General features: G+C 46.5%; 1 protein-coding gene across 1 annotated transcript in view; it reads right to left on the bottom strand.

Annotated features, from left to right (window-relative positions):
- LOC145348292 (vitellogenin-like) overlaps positions 1-17991 on the bottom strand; it is a 77959-nt gene that overhangs the window by 33515 nt on the left and 26453 nt on the right. Inside the window, exons 14-21 of the mRNA XM_080196495.1 lie at positions 14063-14187; positions 13888-13968; positions 11614-11724; positions 7849-8026; positions 5115-5205; positions 4793-4978; positions 2990-3134; positions 2688-2907 (exon numbers count right to left, since the gene is read on the bottom strand). Coding sequence (XP_080052621.1) covers positions 2688-2907; positions 2990-3134; positions 4793-4978; positions 5115-5205; positions 7849-8026; positions 11614-11724; positions 13888-13968; positions 14063-14187 — 1137 coding nt within the window. The remainder of the gene's footprint in view (positions 1-2687; positions 2908-2989; positions 3135-4792; positions 4979-5114; positions 5206-7848; positions 8027-11613; positions 11725-13887; positions 13969-14062; positions 14188-17991) is intronic.

Below are 17991 nucleotides of genomic sequence, written 5' to 3'. Positions count from 1 at the left end.
AAAAGCATCTCAGTTATTGTGCTAAATATGTACGCCCTTATCTGATCGTGGAAAGAACTGAACTTTTTACATGCCCAGTATTTCTGCAGTGGGGAGTATCACGTCGGGGAAGGCGCCTCCACTAGGCACAGGGGACCAGGAGGAATGTGTCCCTCCTGCTAGATGCAGTGAAAGCTGTTACACTCGTCGCCTTCCTTCTGCCTTCCCCCGCTGACTGAATAATTGCGGCAGAGACAGGATGAGACTCAAATCGACAGTTAATTACCCACTTAAGGGCCTCAATACGCTTCAGGGTGGCTGGCTGCCTGATGTCTCACTTGCCCCTGTAATAGGGGGAGGGGGAGGCAGACACCTCAGGGGTAAGCGGAGAGGTAGCAGGCTCAACCCACTTTATTTTTTTGTGACCCCATTGTGAGAGTGGGGTGGGGAGGGGGCTGTTGGGGGGGGGGGGGGGGTGAGGGGGGCCGCGCTCTGGTGACGTTTAGGGTGGGGGGAGGGTGATGGTAGCTGAGGGTAAAATTCATCCCATTAAAAAAAATTGTCAACACTTCAACCCAGTGAGATTGGAAGTTCCCTGGATGGACAAAAGTTTAAATTCAGAATTTTTACTTCCAGTGTCTGAACGTTAAGATCGTTCTCCATTGCGGAATGCTTATTGGACTTTCCCTCATGCACCAGTGTGTCTGTCCAGCGAGAAGATAAGCCTCATCAACTGGAAAATCCCAGGGTCCATTTTTAGTTGCTATTGGGATACAGATAACCATAGGGTGATGGGGTGGGAATTAATTATAAGTCCAGCCACTTGATTCTAATTTTTTCAATTGATGTATTGGACTTGGATGTCGTTGGCTGGGCCAGCATTTATTGCCCATCCCTAGTTGCCTGAGGGCAGTTAAGAGTCAACCAGACTGCTGTGGATCTGGAATCATATGTAGGCCAGACCGGTAAGGAGGGCAAATTTCCTTCCCTAAAGGACAGTAGCGATCTAGAGGGGTTCTTCTGACAATGGGGGTTTCATGGTCATCAGTAGATTCTTAATTCCAGATATTTTTTATTAAATTCAAATTCCACTACCTGTCGTGGACGGGATTCGAACCCAGGGCCCCAGAACATCAGTTGAGTTTCTTGGATTAATAGTCTAGTGATAATACCACTAGGCCATCGCCTCCCCCAACTTAATGCTACTTGTGTTGGAAAGGGCCCATTTTAAGTGATATAAGAATGAAGGGTGTACTGTGATGTACAAGTTGGCCAGGGCAGACGGAAAGCTGGAACCCAGGATAGATTGGGAAATGTTTTTGATCTTGAAATGTCATTGCCGTGCGATGGATCTGTATCAGAGCTGCCACTTTACAAAGGTATCACGTCAAACATTCTCAACGCTGCTGACCTTGTTTCTGATAGAGGGAAAGGTTCAAACATACACAGCTCCCAAAGGACCCTGTGAAAATCTCAGGAAGATAGAAGGCGAGGTCCTCATGAACTTCTTAATTAACCACTCAACACTGCGGGCGACATCACTTTCCCGCCATCCGAATGATCCGAATGCCAGCTCTATTCCTCAGCCAGCAGATTGGGGAAGGAGTTGGCAGACTGGAGTGGAGGCTTTGGCCTCCCACTGTACTAGCAATCCGGAGACTCAGGGCAGTGCTCTGGGGATCCGGGTTCGATTCCCACTACAGCAGATGGTGAGATGTGCATTCAACAAAAATATTGGGATTAAGAATCTACTGTTGACCATGAAACCATTGTTCATTGTCGGGAAAACCCATCTAATGCCCATTAGGGAAGGAAATCTGCCTGCCTTACCTGGTCTGGCCCACATGTGACTCCAGAGCCACAGCAATGTGGTTGACTCTCAAATGCCCTCTGAAATAGAGGGCAATCAAGGTTAGGCAATAAATGCTGGGTCAGCCAGCGATGCCCATGTCTCACAAAAATCTGTCCTCAGATGTCCATGCTCACTCAACGGAGGCGATATTACTGTTGAGCTGGTAAGATTGTGAGAGAGCTAGGGAATCAGGTTCGCGCCCGATTTCTCACCCCTCATGATCATATCAGCACCACATATCCGGCCTGATCAGCCATATCCGGCGTGAGGCTGAATAGATTAATTAAATTGAATTGAAATATCATTTAAATGGAATTAGCGAGCCCATTACGGTATATTTCCGGACCGGTCTTGGGGAGAGGTGGGGGGAGGGAGCAATGTTCTGGAAAGGAGGGGTTGCTAAGGCCACAGGGCCCTCAAAGTAGTTGGTGGGGGAGGGTGGTGTGGTGATGGGTTTAGGCCATGGAGGTGGGCTTGCCAGAGCAGCAGAGGCAGTGACAGGTCTCTGCCGCTCTCAGAGCAGAGACTGCGCATGCGCAATTGTGCCCTCTTCTTCTATCAGCCGGCTTTTGAGCGAGCTAGGCTGCACCCACTCAGATCGAGGGCTTTTTTTTGAACAGCGTGCATAAGATTCGGCTACTGGCCTTGCTGAAAAAACAGAATGGAAACTCTCCCATTTTCTGCCTGTTCATGAAGTTTCTTTGGTAAAATCACTCCAAAGTATCAAGTACCATAGGAGGGAGGAGATTCACTGCTAAAACTTCCCTTGATTTATTTGTCTTAAAGTTTTTGGGATGACCTGAAAAGGTGAAAGAGCCTTTTAAATGTGATTATTTTCTTTTGTCATTGCCTTTACCTGGTTTGATTGTGACTTCAATTGACTTATCTCCAACCACTTTGTACAGTGGGGAGTCAGTGGTGAAGACGACGCTTTCCACACTGGTCATGTAACAAATTTCAACTCCAAATGTGTTGGAGCTTGCACAAGCCTGCTGGATCTTTGGGCTTGGTACATCTGGTGCCTCTTCAGCAGAACACACAGATCCCCGCGGTATAGCAAGAGGTAACACTTTCTCCTGTAACACAACCATCATTTAAAATAGGAACAGACCACAGTCAAACCAAGGAGAAAGCTACTAAGGGTTTTTTTTTTATTACCAGCACTCCCTTTTGACCCATTGTTGAATTCTTTGCTAAACTCAATTCTCTGTTCATTAATCGAAACTCATCTCTCGAAAGCAGTGGAGTGACTTTCTCTGCAGCTAAGTCTTCAATATTTCTTACGAATGCAAAAGCTCGTGGCCTACAGTGAATAGAAACAGAAGTAAAGGTCAGTGGTGTCTTCTTTCCATCTTCTGCCCATGTGCTGATCTTTGAGGCATAGAATCATAGAATCCCTACAGTGCAGAAGGAGGCCATTTGGCCCATCGAGTCTGCACCGACCACAATCCCACCCAGGTCCTATCCCCATAACCTCGCGCATTTACCCTACCAGTCCCCCTGACATTACGGGGCAATTTAACATGGCTAATTCATCTAACCTGCACATCTTTGAAGTGTGGGGGGAAACCGGAGCACCCGGACGAAACCCACGCAGACACGGGGAGAATGTGCAAAACTCCACACTGACAGTCACCCAAGCCAGGATTCAAACCCGGAACCCCAACGCTGTGAGTCAGTCGTGCTAACCACCGTGCCACTGTGCCACCCTCAAGTCATAAGGACTCGAAAAATTAGCGGAATATTTTGGCCGTTCAAGATGGCGGGATTCTCTGGTCTCGCTGCAGTGAATGGAAATTTGACTGGATGCCAACTTCTCTGTCCTGGCTTGCAGTGAGTGCGAGTCATGAATTCTGACCGTTAACTCTGTTTCTGTCTCCACAGATGCTGCCAGACCTGCTGACCTTTCTGTTTTTGTTTTAGATTTCCAGCATCAGTAGTATTTTGCTGTTGCTCTTTAATCAAACTTTTTTCTGACATCCCCTTTAACTCATTGCCAAGCTCTGTCTAATGGTGCTTCTGTGAAGTATGGGGAAGCAGTGGTGTAGTGGTATTGTCACTGGACTAGTGATCCAGATACCTAGGGTAATGGTCTGGGGACCCGGATTCAAATCTTGCCATGGCACATGGCGAAATTTGAATTTAATAAAAATATGGAATTAAAAGTGTAATGACACCCATAAAACCATTGTGTATTGTTGGAAAAGCTCAGGCAATTCACTAATGTCCTTTAGGGAAGGAAATCTGCTGTCCTTACCTGATCTGACTTACATGTCCATGGTTACCTAGTCTGCATACATGTCCATGGTTACCTAGTCTGCCATACATGTCCATTGTTACCTAGTCTGGCTACATGTCCATGGTTACCTGGTCTGACTCACATGTCCATGGTTATTTAATCTGGCCTACATGCCCATGATTACCTAGTCTGGCCTACATGTCCATGGTTACCTGGTCCGGCCTACATGTCCATGGTTATCTGATCTGGCTCTATATCCATGGTCACCTGGTCTGGCCTACATGTCCATAGTTACCTAGTCTGGCCTATGTGCCCATAGTTACCTAGTCTGGCCTATGTGCCCATGGTTACCTAGTCTGGCCTACATGTACATGGTTAGTTGGTCTGTCTGTATGTCCATGATTATCTGATCTTGTCTACATGTCCATGTTTATCTGATCTGGCCTACATTTCCATGGTTATCTGGCCTGGCCTGCATGTCCATGGCCTCCAGATTCACAGCAATGTAGTTTACTCTTCATTGCCCTCAGGGATGGGCAATAAATGCTGGCCCAGCAGGGATGCCCACACCCCATGAATTAATACATTTATAAAAGAGTACCTGGAGACTTTTAGGAGTGTTAATGGCATATATAAAATGCAAATTGCCATTGATGTCATAGGTTGGAGAAGCAGTCAAAGAAAAATGACCTTTCGGATAATTTGGATAGAGTTTAAGTTACCGAGCAGAGAACAGCTGATCTTCCTGTTGCCAAGGGAGTGTTTCAATTTTGATGTTCCCCTTCTTCAAGTTTGCTTTTGCCGTGAAGTTTATAGGGAGCACGGTACTCGTCTTCAACTGCACTTCAACTCCTGTCTGAATCAGAGGGCTGTTTATCCCCATAATGGCAATAACATCTTTGACCGAACTGGAGTAAAATAAAAAAGCATACACTGAGAGTTCAAGAGTTGAAAAGAAATTTGGTCAACTGATATCGATTGATTAAGAAACGTTTACCCACTTCGTTCAGGCAGCTTAATTGTATTTGTGTGAAATATATATACCTTGAGGTGAACTGAACTTCAGTCTGAATGCTGGTGTTCAGGAGCTGATCCATTGTCAAGTTGGAAGTGCCGAGAGTAAGCTTCACTTTGCCTGTTGGAAAAATTCATTGAGGAAAGAAAATGATAATTTAACTGAACTGGCTTTGTTCTGATCGAGGACAAAATAATATTGAAAATGTTGGAATTCTGAAATAAATTTGATTTGATTTGATTTATTATTGTCACGTGTATTAACATACAGTGACAAGTATTGTTTCTTACGCACTAAATACGGATAATGCACAGTATACCAGTCAATGTTAAAATTGGGACAAGGTTTGCTAATACTTTAGACCAAGTCCCTTTGACACTGCTGCCTCACAGCACCAGGGATTCAATTCTGGCCTCAGGTCACTGTCTGTGTGGAATTTGCACATTCTCCCAGTGCCTGCGTGGGTTTCCTTTGGGTGCTCCGGTTTTCTCCCACACTCCAACGCTGTGCGGATTAGATTAATTGGCCAGGCTAACTTAGGACCCGATTTTACCATTTTCATTCTAGGCTCTGAAACGCAAGGATATTTTGGCCTTGGAGGGAGTGCAGAGGAGGTTTACTAGGCTGATGCCGGAGTTGAGGGGGTTGAGCTATGAGGAGAGGCTGAATAAACTAGGCTTGTACTCGTTAGAGTTTAGAAGAATGAGGGGAGATCTCATTGAGACGTATAAGATGATGAATGGGATGGATAGGATAGAGGTGGAGAGACTCTTCCCGCTCAGAAAGGACAGTAGGACTAGGGGGCACAGCCTCAAGATAAAGGGGGGGCGGTTTAGAACGGAGTTGAGGAAGAACTTCTTCACTCAAAGGGTGGTGAATCTCTGGAAATCTCTGCCCGTTGAAGTGGTGGAGGCTGCCTCGCTCAATATTTTTAAGACGCGGGTTGATGGGTTTTTGATGAGAGAGGGGATTAAGGGTTATGGGGAGAGGGCGGGAATGTGGAACTGAGCAGCGACAGATCAGCCATGATCTTATTGAATGGCGGGGCAGGCTCGAAGGGCTAGATGGCCTACTCCTGCTGCTATTTCTTATGTTCTTATGTAATTCAGATCTGGCTTAGAAATCTGCTTTCAGGCGCCCCCAGACACACTCAACCTGAAAAAAACAATCCCGGGTCCGAATTGCGCTGTGGGCGGGGCTCAGCGCGGCCGAAACGATCGGAGCTCTCAACTGCGCAAGCTCAGTTAGAAAGAATTTGAAAAAGCGCGCCCGTGTCAGATCAGTCCCGGGCCGTAGAAAGTGGAGAACGCAGCCCAGGAGTGAAAAGCGGGAGCGATGGTCCCCATAGACATCACTGTCCCCTTTACCCAGGCCCCCAATAACCAAACCAATCGCGACCCACTGCCCTCTGGCGGCTTCTCTCTCACCAATCACCCGCAGGGCGGCAGCGGACCCCAGTCGCCCCCACCGGAGGTCCATCTGGTCCTCCAAACCCCCCCCCCCCAACCAGAGATACACCTTACCAACTCCCTGCTCCCGCTGCCCCCCCCGCCCCCCCCCCTCCCAACCCCCCCCAAAGAATGGTCTGGCCTCACTCCCTCCCTCACCACCACAGAGGTCCGTCTGACCCGCCTCCACCCCCACCAAACAGACGACAGTCGGCCCTCCGTACCCTCCCCAACCAGAAAGCGATCGGGCCTCCCTCCGCAACGCCCCCCCCCCTCCTCCCCACCAGAGACACATCTGACCCGCCTCCTCCTCCTCCCTCTCCCCCACCAGAGAATGATCTGACCTGCCTCTCTCCTCCACCCCCCCACCCCCCCAGATCGGAGTCAGGGAGCCGTCGGAAGTTCGGAACTCGCTCTTCAGCAGCTGGAGCGCCCGATTCAGACTTTTATTTAGCAGGTCCATCACGGCGCGGTTCTGGATTGGCGAACGCGGTGGTAAAGGGGGAAATGCTGACAAAGCTGGACGGGCAGTTCGTTAATTCAACTTAAATGCATTTAAATCGCCGTTGTGCCCGTTTTGGGGGCAAATTGGATCGCGGCCCTTCCCGGGTTTCGGTAAAGTGGCAATCCGCTGGGACGTGGATGCGGATGGCCTCACACCCGACTTTACCACATTTTCATGCCCGTTAGTGGTAAAATCCGACCCTTAGTGTCGGGGGGATTAGCAAGGTAAATACGTAGTGTTACGGGGATAGAGCCTGGGTGAGATTGCCGTCAGTGTAGCCTCAGTAGGCCGAATGGCCTCCTTCTGCACTCTTGGGATTCTGTGATTCTCTATGAACGCGAGTCAGCCTCTTCTCAAATTTCTTTCTCCTCTGTGCATTTGTGGCATTTATTTCAGACATGCCGAAGCAAATTTTACAGCCCCCTTGTGCGGGGGGCCTGGGGTGGGAGGCGGTCGTGCAGAACAGAGGTGGGAGTGGAGGAGGTCTCCCTGCGCTGCTTGGCATTCCTGTCAGACGGCGCCTCCGTTTTGAGGTTTCTGGCCTGCCCTGGCAGCCTCCACCTGGGGCTGCCTCAGGCTTCAGAGCGGCCGACCCTCTGACTGGGCCAGCGGCAGTAGGAGTTGGCCCGCCCACCATCCTCATTTCGACCGCAGGACCCGGGGGCGACCAGTTCGGAGGCCTGCAGCAAAATTGCCACACCACTGGCAGGCGCGGGCTTAGGGACTCGCTCTTCATCTTAACGTCAGGGTCCTGAAGCGCGCGGTAAAACCCCCTCAGCTCCCTGTCACAGCTGTCCACGAAATCATTACCCTGTACTGCTGAAACGACGGTGTAATAAAACGCCACCTCCAATGGCAGACCAAGTGACGTTGGCACAATGTGGCGAATCTCGGATGCCAGCCAAGGTTTGGTCCAGTATATTGACATTCCAGTCTGAAGCATGTCTGTGAATTGCTTCAGGAATCTCGCCATCTTTTCTTTCTTTAGCTATGCAAGACAGAAAAAAAAATTAAGACACGAAAAACAGTTAGAATTCAAGGCCTGACGTTATCTGGAAATTCCAGCAATCTCCCAATTTAGTATTGGTAGCCTGGCAAAACCCAGGTGCCAACAAGAACAGAGGACAGGAGTAGGCCGTTTGGTCCCTCAAGCCCGTTCTTTCACTCAGCATGAAAAAGGTTAATCTTCTCCAGCAATCCTGCCTTTGAGATCCAGCAGCACTAACCCCCTTCCAACTCTGGGAATTCCCACTTGGCCTTGGATGGAAGGGATCCTTCAGTCACTCCTTCAGCGTCAACTGGTGGGATCTCCCAATCCTGTAAATTCCAGCTCCTGGAAATCAGATGATTGGGTGAGGTAATGTGGATTCACCTCATGATGGTTCCGAGTTCGACCTTAGGTGGGAGTGGGTGGGAGTGATGTGTTGTGGGTGAGGGAGGGAAGAGGTTTTACTTTGGACACGCACCATGAGGTAAAGTGAGTTTTCTATTTGTTCCTACAGTTTTTGATTGGTCATTGTGTTGTTTTGGGGTTGGGTTACAGCCTGTCGATTTTTTTAGACAACTGGGGTAAGATGGCTGTGGAGAGTAACCCATAGTGACATGGGTGTCTAGTGGCCTTATGTAATTATGGTGCCCACTTACTGACAATGCCAAGTTCATTCTTGGGTTTATAACCATCCAAAACCATGGAGTGGCACAGCGGCACAGTGGTTAGCACTGCTGCCTCACAGCACAAGGTACCTGGGTTCAATTCCAGCCCTGAGTCACTGTCTGTGTGGAGTCTGCACATTCTCCCTGTGTGGGATTACGGGAATAGGGCCCGGGTGGGATTGTGGTCGGTGCAAACTCGATGGGCCGAATGGCCTCCTTCTGCATTGTAGTGATTCTATGATTCTAAAGCCAACTTGGAGGTTTACAACACTCCATCCACGAGTGGTGAACTGTGGCAGCAGTGGGTATGAAGTATAAAACGCACTGTAACTCTGCTACCATGCCGTCTTGGTGAGTTGTTACAGTGTGTTGGAGACAGAAACCCTAAATTCTTTTAAAAAGTACCTGGATCTACACCATAAGTGCTGTAAGCTACAGAGCTATGGGCCAGGTGCAGGAAGGTGAGGTTAGAGTTATAGAGTCATGGAGGTTTACAGCATGGAATCAGGCCCTTTGACCCAACTTGTCCATGCCGCTCTCTTTTTTAACACGAAGCTAGTCCCAATTGCTCGCATTTGGCTCATATCCCTCTATATCCATCTTACCCATCCAACTGTCTAAATGCTTTTTAAAAGACAAAATTGTATCCGCCTCTACTACTACCTCTGGCAGCTTGTTCCAGACACTCACTACCCTCTGTGTGAAAAAATTGCCCCTCTGGACCTTTTTGTATCTCTCCCCTCTCACCTTAAACCTATGCCCTCTAGATTTAGACTCCCCTACTTTTGGGAAAAGATGTTGACTATCTAGCTGATCTATGCCCCCGAATATCTCATAAACCTTTATAAGATCACCTCGAAGCCTCCTTGCTCCAGAGAAAAAAGTCCCAGTCCATCCAACCTCTCCTTATAACTCAAGCCATCAAGTTCTGGTAGCGTCCTAGTAAATCTTTCCTGCACTCTTTCTAGTTTGATTATATCATTTCTACAATAGGGACACCAGAACTGTACACAGTATTCCAATTGTGGCCTTACCACTGTCTTGTAGATCTTCAACAAGACGTTCCAACCCCTGTATTCAATGTTCTGACCAATTAAACCAAGCATCCCGAATGCTTTCTTCACCACTCTGTCCATCTGCGACTCCATTTTCAAGGAGCTATGAATCTGTACCCCTAGATCTCTTTGTTCTGTAACTCTCCCCAGCTCCCTACCATTAACTGAGTGAGTCCTGCCCTGGTTCCCTCAACCAAAATGCGTCACCTTGCATTTATCCAAACTCCATTTGTCAGCCAACTGGCCCAAAGAATCAGCAAGGATACACAAGCTGGCATGGACAAGATGGGCTTAATGACCTCCTTCTTTGCTGTAAGTTTTCTATTGGTTCTATGAATGCCACTATTCCATGAATAGATGAAAGAAAAGGCCATCCAGCCCACTATGCTTGGAGAACTCATTTGATTTCTGCTCCTTGCTTTGTAAGTTATTCTGCTTAAAATATTTATATTTTCCTTAAAAGATTCAATGCGCTCTGATTCAAATACACTTGAAATCCATTTCACAAAATCTCTCTCCTCACTCATAGCAATAATTTTAAATTGAGGCTTCACTCAGCATTGGTCCCCAATCCAACTGAAATCGCTTACCTCTATTCACAATATTTAAAACAAAAACCTTGAGCAAATTATTGGTTTTCAACAACATAGAAAAGAAATCTACCATGGTAAATATTTTAAGATCTTTATCCGTATTGTTAATGTGGAGTGCCATAAGCGTAGACGAGCGTCATGGGTGGAAGAGGGGACTCACAATGTTGAAATGGCGGCGTGGGCTCGTTGGGCCGAAGGGCCTGTTTCCCGTGCTGTGTTGTTCTTTGTTCTTTGTTTTGAATTTTAAATCCAAATTTTGCTGGTGAACAAAGACAATTTGGAATATTGACTCTGTCTGGAAGTTATCCCCCGCAGTCTCCAGGATAAAAGAGTTCTTTTTTCCATTTTGGAATGTCCAACCTTGTTTTGCCTAGGGAGTGACTAACAGGCAACCTCGGACTGTTCAGGCCAATTTCAAAGGGCCTACAGAAGGTCAGTTGTATTTGATAAGCCAACACTACTGGTGGTTTCTATGGATGGGGTTTTACAGCCTCGCTCAAGCAAGACTGGAAATTCCCACCCGAGGTCAGCGGAGGTTTCCATTGTCGGATCCTCGCCTGCTCTGGGTGGGCAAAGTAGTCGAGCTCTGGCTAATGGGTCTGCCATGATAATGGCTTCCCAAACATCAGGTCTTCAATATGGATGGCATCTCTTTCAATGACTAATGGCTGAGACACATTATCAGGTCTGAGAACAAAGCCAAGTCCAGAAGCTGGAAAAGCATACCCTGATTTAAATCATTGATGAGGGGGAAGATCGCATGACCCAAGACTCTGTGCTTTATGGACAATGTAATATTACAACTTGGGGCTTCACAAATAGTTTGCTGTTCTAACATCCAACTGGCAAGTCACAAAGCAATTGGTTTAGTCAGACAGAACAACTGGTCCATTTAATCTGACTCTGCTGGAAGACTTTGTACCATCATGTACTGAGCTGACAGCATTCAAGAAACCCTACGGTGCAGAAGGAGGCCCATCAAGTCTGCACGTATGGCAATCCTACCCAGACCCTATCCCCATAACTCCACATTCCTACCCCACTAATCCCTCTAATTTATGCATTTCAGGACACTAAGGTCAATTTAGCATGGCCAATCATCCTAAACCGCATATCTTTGGATGGTGGGAGGAAACCGGAGCACCCGGAGGAAACCCATGCAGACACTGGGAGAATGTGCAGAATCCATATGGACAGTGACCCGAGTGGACTTTGGACTCTGTGAACTAATGTTCATTTCTTTTTTTAAAAAAATTGCCAATAAAATGACCAACCTCTTGTAAATCGCTCTGGCGAAATTCAACGAAAGATAATTCCTGACCAAACAACTTGATGTAGGCGGCTGCGAAGGGCTTAATCATTGGTATTGATTTCCAACCAGACACCTGGAGGGCAACAAAATTCAGAAGAGAGAAATCAATGAATAAAGGCTGTAGATCTGAAACAAAATCGGAGAGTGACAGAGATTCACGGCCAGCAAAGAGAAATGAAAGGGTAATATTTCAGGTGGGACTTTGAGGAAGAGTTTATATCTGACCCATTGACTGGTCCATTCCCTATCCTGTGTTCTGTGTGCAGCATACACTACAGGCAACTTGCCAATAGCGTCTTAGACAGCGTCTCTTTAATCTAGACAATGGCAGCAAATGCATGGAAACACGAACCACCAAGATCCCTTCCAAGTTATTCACCACTCTAATTTGATCTGATTTTTGACTCGATTTATTATTGGCACATGTATTAGCATAGAATGAAAATTATTATTTCTTGTGCTATAGAGACAAAGCATACCATTCATAGAGAAGGAAAGGAGACCATGCAGAATGCAGTGTTTACAGTCACAGCTAGGGTGTAGAGAAAGATCAACTTAATGCAAGGGAAGTCCATTCAAAAGCCTGACAGCAGCAGGGAAGAAGCTGTTCTCCAGTTGGTTGGTACGTGACCTCAGACTTTTGTATCTCTTTCCCGACAGAATAAGGTGGAAGAGAGAATGTCTGGGGTCCTTAATTATGCTGCTGCTTTCCCGAGGCAGCGGAAAGTGCGGACAGTGTCAATGGATGGGAGGCTGGTTTGTGTGATGGAAATTGTCACTGGGTCTGAGGTTCTGAGAATCGAATACCTTTACAACACTGTGGGAATATGAATGCTACATGGATGACAGTGGTTGAAGAATGATTATCCTCTCAGGGCAACCAGGGAAGGGTTTTATTTAGGACAGCTGGGAATCAACGAACAATGGTGTTGTTGGAGAAGTCACCATCTGACCTAATTTCAAAAAGGCATGGGTTTGAGAATCACCTTACAGGAGCACTGTGAATCTAACTGCTGCTTATTGAATAATCCAGATCGAGGTACGCAGGGGACGCTTCCAAAGTTTGCTGATGGCACAAAACTTGGAAGTATTGTAAACTATGAAGAGGGCTTCATGCGGAATTTCAAAAGAATACAGACAAGTTGGCGGAATGGGCAGGTAGGTGCTAGGTGAAGTTCAATGCAGAGAAGTGTGAAATAGGAAGAATATGGAGAGGCAATAAAAAATAGGGGGGTAAAATGCTTACTGGGGGGCAGGAACAGAGGGAACCGGGTGTATAGATTATTGAATGCGGCAGGACAGGTGGAGAGAGCAGTTAATAAAGCATTTGATGTTCTGGGCTTTATTGAGAGGGGCATCGAGTACAAGAGCAAGGAATATATGCTGACTTTATACAAGATACTAGTTAGACCTCAGGTGGAATATTGTGTATGTTTTTATGACCAATTAATCTGATTTTTTGGGATATTGTTGAAGAATGGGTGCTGGCCTGGACAATGGGATCTTTTACGCAGACCTGGAAGGGTAGGTAGGGCCTCGGTTTAGCATGTCATCAGAGAAACAGATTGCAGGGAAGGCGATGGCCTACTGGCATTACTGTTAGACTATTAAGCCAGAATCTCAGCTAATTTTCTGGCGACCTGGATTTGGATCCCATCACAGCATGAGGTGGAATTTGAATTCAATAAAAAATACCTGGAATTAAGGATCTACTGATGGCCATGAAACCATTGTCGATTGTCGGAAAAACCCATCTGGTTCACCAATGTTCTTTAGGGAAGGAAATCTGCCGTCTTATCTGGTCTGGCCTTCATGTGACTCCAGAGCCACAGCAATGTGGTTGACTCTCTACTGTCCTTGGACAACTAGGGATGGGTAATCACCACTGGCCAGCCAGCGGTGCCCATGTCGCACGAATAATTAAAAACAGGTAAATTAAATCATTGTCGAGTAACCTCCAAACGTCCCTTGATGTGTGAGTTCAGCTTATGCAACGCAAATGAGGATCCCTGCCATTGTTTATCAAGTAATATCCTTTCATAGAAAGCGTCTGAGTGAGGAAACTGCATTGTGGCAGGATTGTGTGTGACTGCAGTGGCCCTTGGAAATGAAAAGCTTCAGAACCCAATAACATAGAGGCCACACCTGAGCGATGGGCTGAGCTATCAGGTGATGACTGACACCAGAGGAAGAGACTTTGGTAACAGTCTGAGAAGATAAAAGGAATTGTCCAAACCTTCCTTATTAGACGTTCACTCTTCGGTCCCCTCAGATAGGACAGAACTTTGCTCCACTGTCCCTCTGCCTGGATGCCGATCTTCAAAAAACAAGAGAGTAATTAGGAACTGTAACATTCGGTGAGATATAAGCAGGTGCCACTCTCTTTTCTAAGTATTGGAAGATCAACTTACCTCCAGGAAATCCGAAGAGATTCCAAGGCCATAAAGATGGAAATTGGCTATGGCAGTGGTTGGTAGAATACTCTCTGACTTCTTCATGAGATAAACATTGGCACTGATTCCAGCCAGAAATTTATCTGCAGGAACAGTTCCAACGCTCATTATTCTGTTATCAGCTCAATAAACAAGTATTAGACATCTCATTAAAACTCGATCCCATTTTTCATAATAAAACCATATCAATTTCTACTGTGCATCTCATGCACTTTAAGGTTATTATTTCTCATCTGTAGTTGTCCCTTGCAGAGTTGGGCTGTAACCACATGCAGAGCAAGGTAGTCAGCTACCCCTTCTCTGCAGGATATTATTAATGGTTATGTCAATTCAATAGCTTTTGTGTTTACTTTCTGGTGCCATTCCTCAAATTCCCAGATTTAAGGGAATCATTTTCCCCACTTGTCACATTTGGATTTTAACTCACAATCTTGAGGCTGTTAGGCAATTGAAAATCTCTAACTCATTAGAGCAGGAGAGAGAGAGAGGGACAATGATGAATGAAATGCTACACCAAAGCTTCAGGGGGAATCTGGAATTCTCTACCCATTGAAGTGGTGGAGACTACCTCGTTGAATATATTTAAGTCACGGGTGGATAGATTTCTGATAGACAGGGGAATTAAGGGTTATGGGGAGAGAGCGGGAAAGTGGAACTGATCCACTTCAGATCAGCCATGATCTTATTGAATGGCAGGGTAGGCTCGAAGGGCTAGATGGCCTACTCCTGCTCCTATTTCTTATGTTCTTATCTTAACAAAAAGTGGCAAGAGGGAATTCCAGGATTTTGATCCAGTGAAGGAATGGCGATATACTTTCAAGTCAGGTGGTGGTGTTCCCAGGTATCTGTTCCCTTCATCTTCTAGGTGGTAGAGGTCATGGGTTTGGAAGGGTGCTGCCTAAGGAATCTTGCTGAATTCCTGCAGTGCATCTTGGAGCTGGTACACATGGCTGCACTGTTTGTCGACGGTGGAGGGAGTGGATGTTTGTGGAAGGGGCAGCAGTAGAGTGAGATAGTGTGAGGGATATACCAAGCCATGAGGTTACAGATGGTGGTTGCGTACAGTTCCACTGCTGCCAATGGCCCACAGTGCCTCATGGAGGCCTTCTCTTGTTTTGTACCTCACCATCTTGTTTAGATTCATGTAACATGGCAGCAGAGGATGATTGCTTAAAAGTGATAATTGGAAACTTAAGAAGATTTTATTTCTAACTTAAGACTGTAATTGGAGTTACTTTTGAGAAGAATGGCTGAAACCCAATGTAAACTGTCAGAATATAATTTTTCCACTGAAAGGGTAAGACTTTCCAGATACGCTTGCCCCAAGGTCGGAAATCCTGCCTGAAGTCAACAGACCTTTGCATGGTCATGGCCTGCCTGCTACAATCTTTCAACCTTATTTACATCCTTCCTGTAACTAGGTGACCAAAACTGTACACAATACTCTAAATTCAGCCTCACCAATGCTTTATATAACCTTACCATAACACTCCAACTTTTATACTCGATACTCTGATTTATAAAGGCCAATGTACCAAAAGCACTCTTTACGACCCTATCCACCTGTGACGTCACTTTTAGGGAATTCTGTACCTGTATTCCCAGATCCCTCTGTTCAACTGCACTCTTCAGAGTCCTACCATTTACCCTATACGTTCTACTTTGGTTTGTCCTTCCAAAGTGCAATACCTCACACTTGTCTGTGTTAAATTCCACTTGCCATTTTTCAGCCCATTTTTCTTGTTGTTCCAAATCCCTCTGCAAGCTTTGAAAACCTTCCTCACTGTCCACTACAGTGAGGGACAGTGAGGGGATTTTCATCCGCTGATGAATTCCTCTGTGTCTCCTGCGAGACTGATGGGGTCTATTTTGGTGGTGGGGCAGAAATTGACCCCTAGGCTGAGAACGTTGGTTTCGCCTGGTTGAGGTGTGTAGTCCGACCAGTTGACAATGGGCTTCCCTGCAGTGGTGCTGTTTTCTACTGTGGTACCGGGGCAGGCTTGGTTGCTGCTGGTGGTGATGCTGAGTTTCTCAAATTTCCTGTTCTTAGTGTGCATGTAGATGGCATAGTCCCATTGTCTCGTCAGCTTGGTAATGTTTTGCAGCTGGTCTGTGTCCTGAGTTTTGCTTTACAGATAAGCGAGGGGGATTGAATATAAAAGTAGGGAGGTCTTGCTGCAGCTGTATAGGGCATTGGTGAGGCCGCAGCTGGAGTACTGTGTGCAGTTTTGGGCGCCGCACCTGCGCAAGGATATTTTGGCCCTGGAGGGAGTGCAGAGGAGGTTTACTAGGCTGATACCGGAGTTGAGGGGATTGAGCTATGAGGAGAGGCTGAATAAACTAGGCTTGTACTCGTTAGAGTTTAGAAGAATGAGGGGAGATCTCATTGAGACGTATAAGATGATGAATGGGATGGATAGGATAGAGGTGGAGAGACTCTTCCCGCTCAAAAAAGACAGTAGGACTAGGGGGCACAGCCTCAAGATAAAGGGGAGGTGGTTTAGAACGGAGTTGAGGAGGAACTTCTTCACTCAAAGGGTGGTGAATCTCTGGAATTCTCTGCCCGTTGAAGTGGTGGAGGCTGCCTCGCTCAATATTTTTAAGAAGCGGGTTGATGGGTTCTTGATAAGAGAGGGGATTAAGGGTTATGGGGAGAGGGCGGGAAAGTGGAACTGAGCCACAACAGATCAGCCATGATCTTATTGAATGGCGGGGCAGGCTCGAAGGGCTAGATGGCCTACTCCTGCTCCTATTTCTTATGTTCTTATGTTCTTATAATGAGGAACGTTTTGAAGTGTAGGAAACCGTTATTGGAAACATGGCAGTCAATTTGAACACAGCAAACTCCCACAAGGAGCTACTTGATAATGGCCAGACCAACAGCTTTTGTGATAATGGCTCGGCAATAAATATTGAAGTTTGAAGTCTAGTTATTAGTGTCACTAGCAGGCTTACATTAACACTGCAATGAAGTTACTGTAAAAACCCGCGAGTTGCCACACTCCAGCACCTATTTGGGTACGCCAAGGGAGAATTTAGTATGGCCAGTTGCAGCTAACCAACAGGTCTTTTGGACCATGGGTGGAAACCGGAGAACTCAGAGGAAACCCACGCAGACACGGGGAGGAAACCCATGCAGATTCCACACAGATGGTGCCCCAAGCTGGGAATTGAACTCAGGTTCCTGTGCCACCACGTTTCCCATTCCTGAAAGATATTCAAAGATATTAGTGGGACATTGGGAAAACTCCCCTGTCCTGACTTGAAATAGTGCTGTGGGATGTTTCAGTGATCTGAGAGAGTGGGCAGCACTTTCCTTTCAGGTCTTATCTCAAAGACTAGGGTAGGATTTTTCAGCTTTGCTCATCCCAAAACCGGAAAATCCCACCCAAACTCAATGGTCCTTCATATTGTCCATTCTTTGTCCATTCCAATTCCCGTGGTGGGTGGGGCAGTAGAATTCTGGCCAGTACTTTCGACAGTGCAGCATTCTCTCAGCGGTGTTAATGGGTGTGTTGGCTTGAATGATATTTTCCCTCTCCTTTCCTTTTAAGTCCTTTTGATTTGATTCATTATTGTCACATGTATTAGCAGACAGTGAAAAGTGTTGTTTCTTGTGTGCTATACAGACAAAACATACATAGTGAAGGAAAGGAGAGATTGCAGAATGTACAGTCATAGCTAGGGTGTAGAGAATGATCAACTTAGCGTGATGGCAGCAGGAAAGAAACTGTTCTTGAGCCGGTTGGTACGTGACCTCAGACTTTTGTATCTTTTTCCCAATGGAAGAAGATAGAAGAGAGAATGTCCGGGGTGTGTGGCGTCCTTGACTATGCTGACTGCTTTGCTGAGGCAGCAGGAAGTGTAGACAGAGTCAATTCACAAAA

This window comes from Carcharhinus amblyrhynchos, chromosome 9 (genome assembly GCF_965287045.1).
Source record: "Carcharhinus amblyrhynchos chromosome 9, sCarAmb.v2.hapA, whole genome shotgun sequence".
NCBI classification, from domain to species: Eukaryota; Metazoa; Chordata; class Chondrichthyes; order Carcharhiniformes; family Carcharhinidae; genus Carcharhinus; species Carcharhinus amblyrhynchos.
This window is presented reverse-complemented; position numbering and strand designations above follow the sequence as displayed.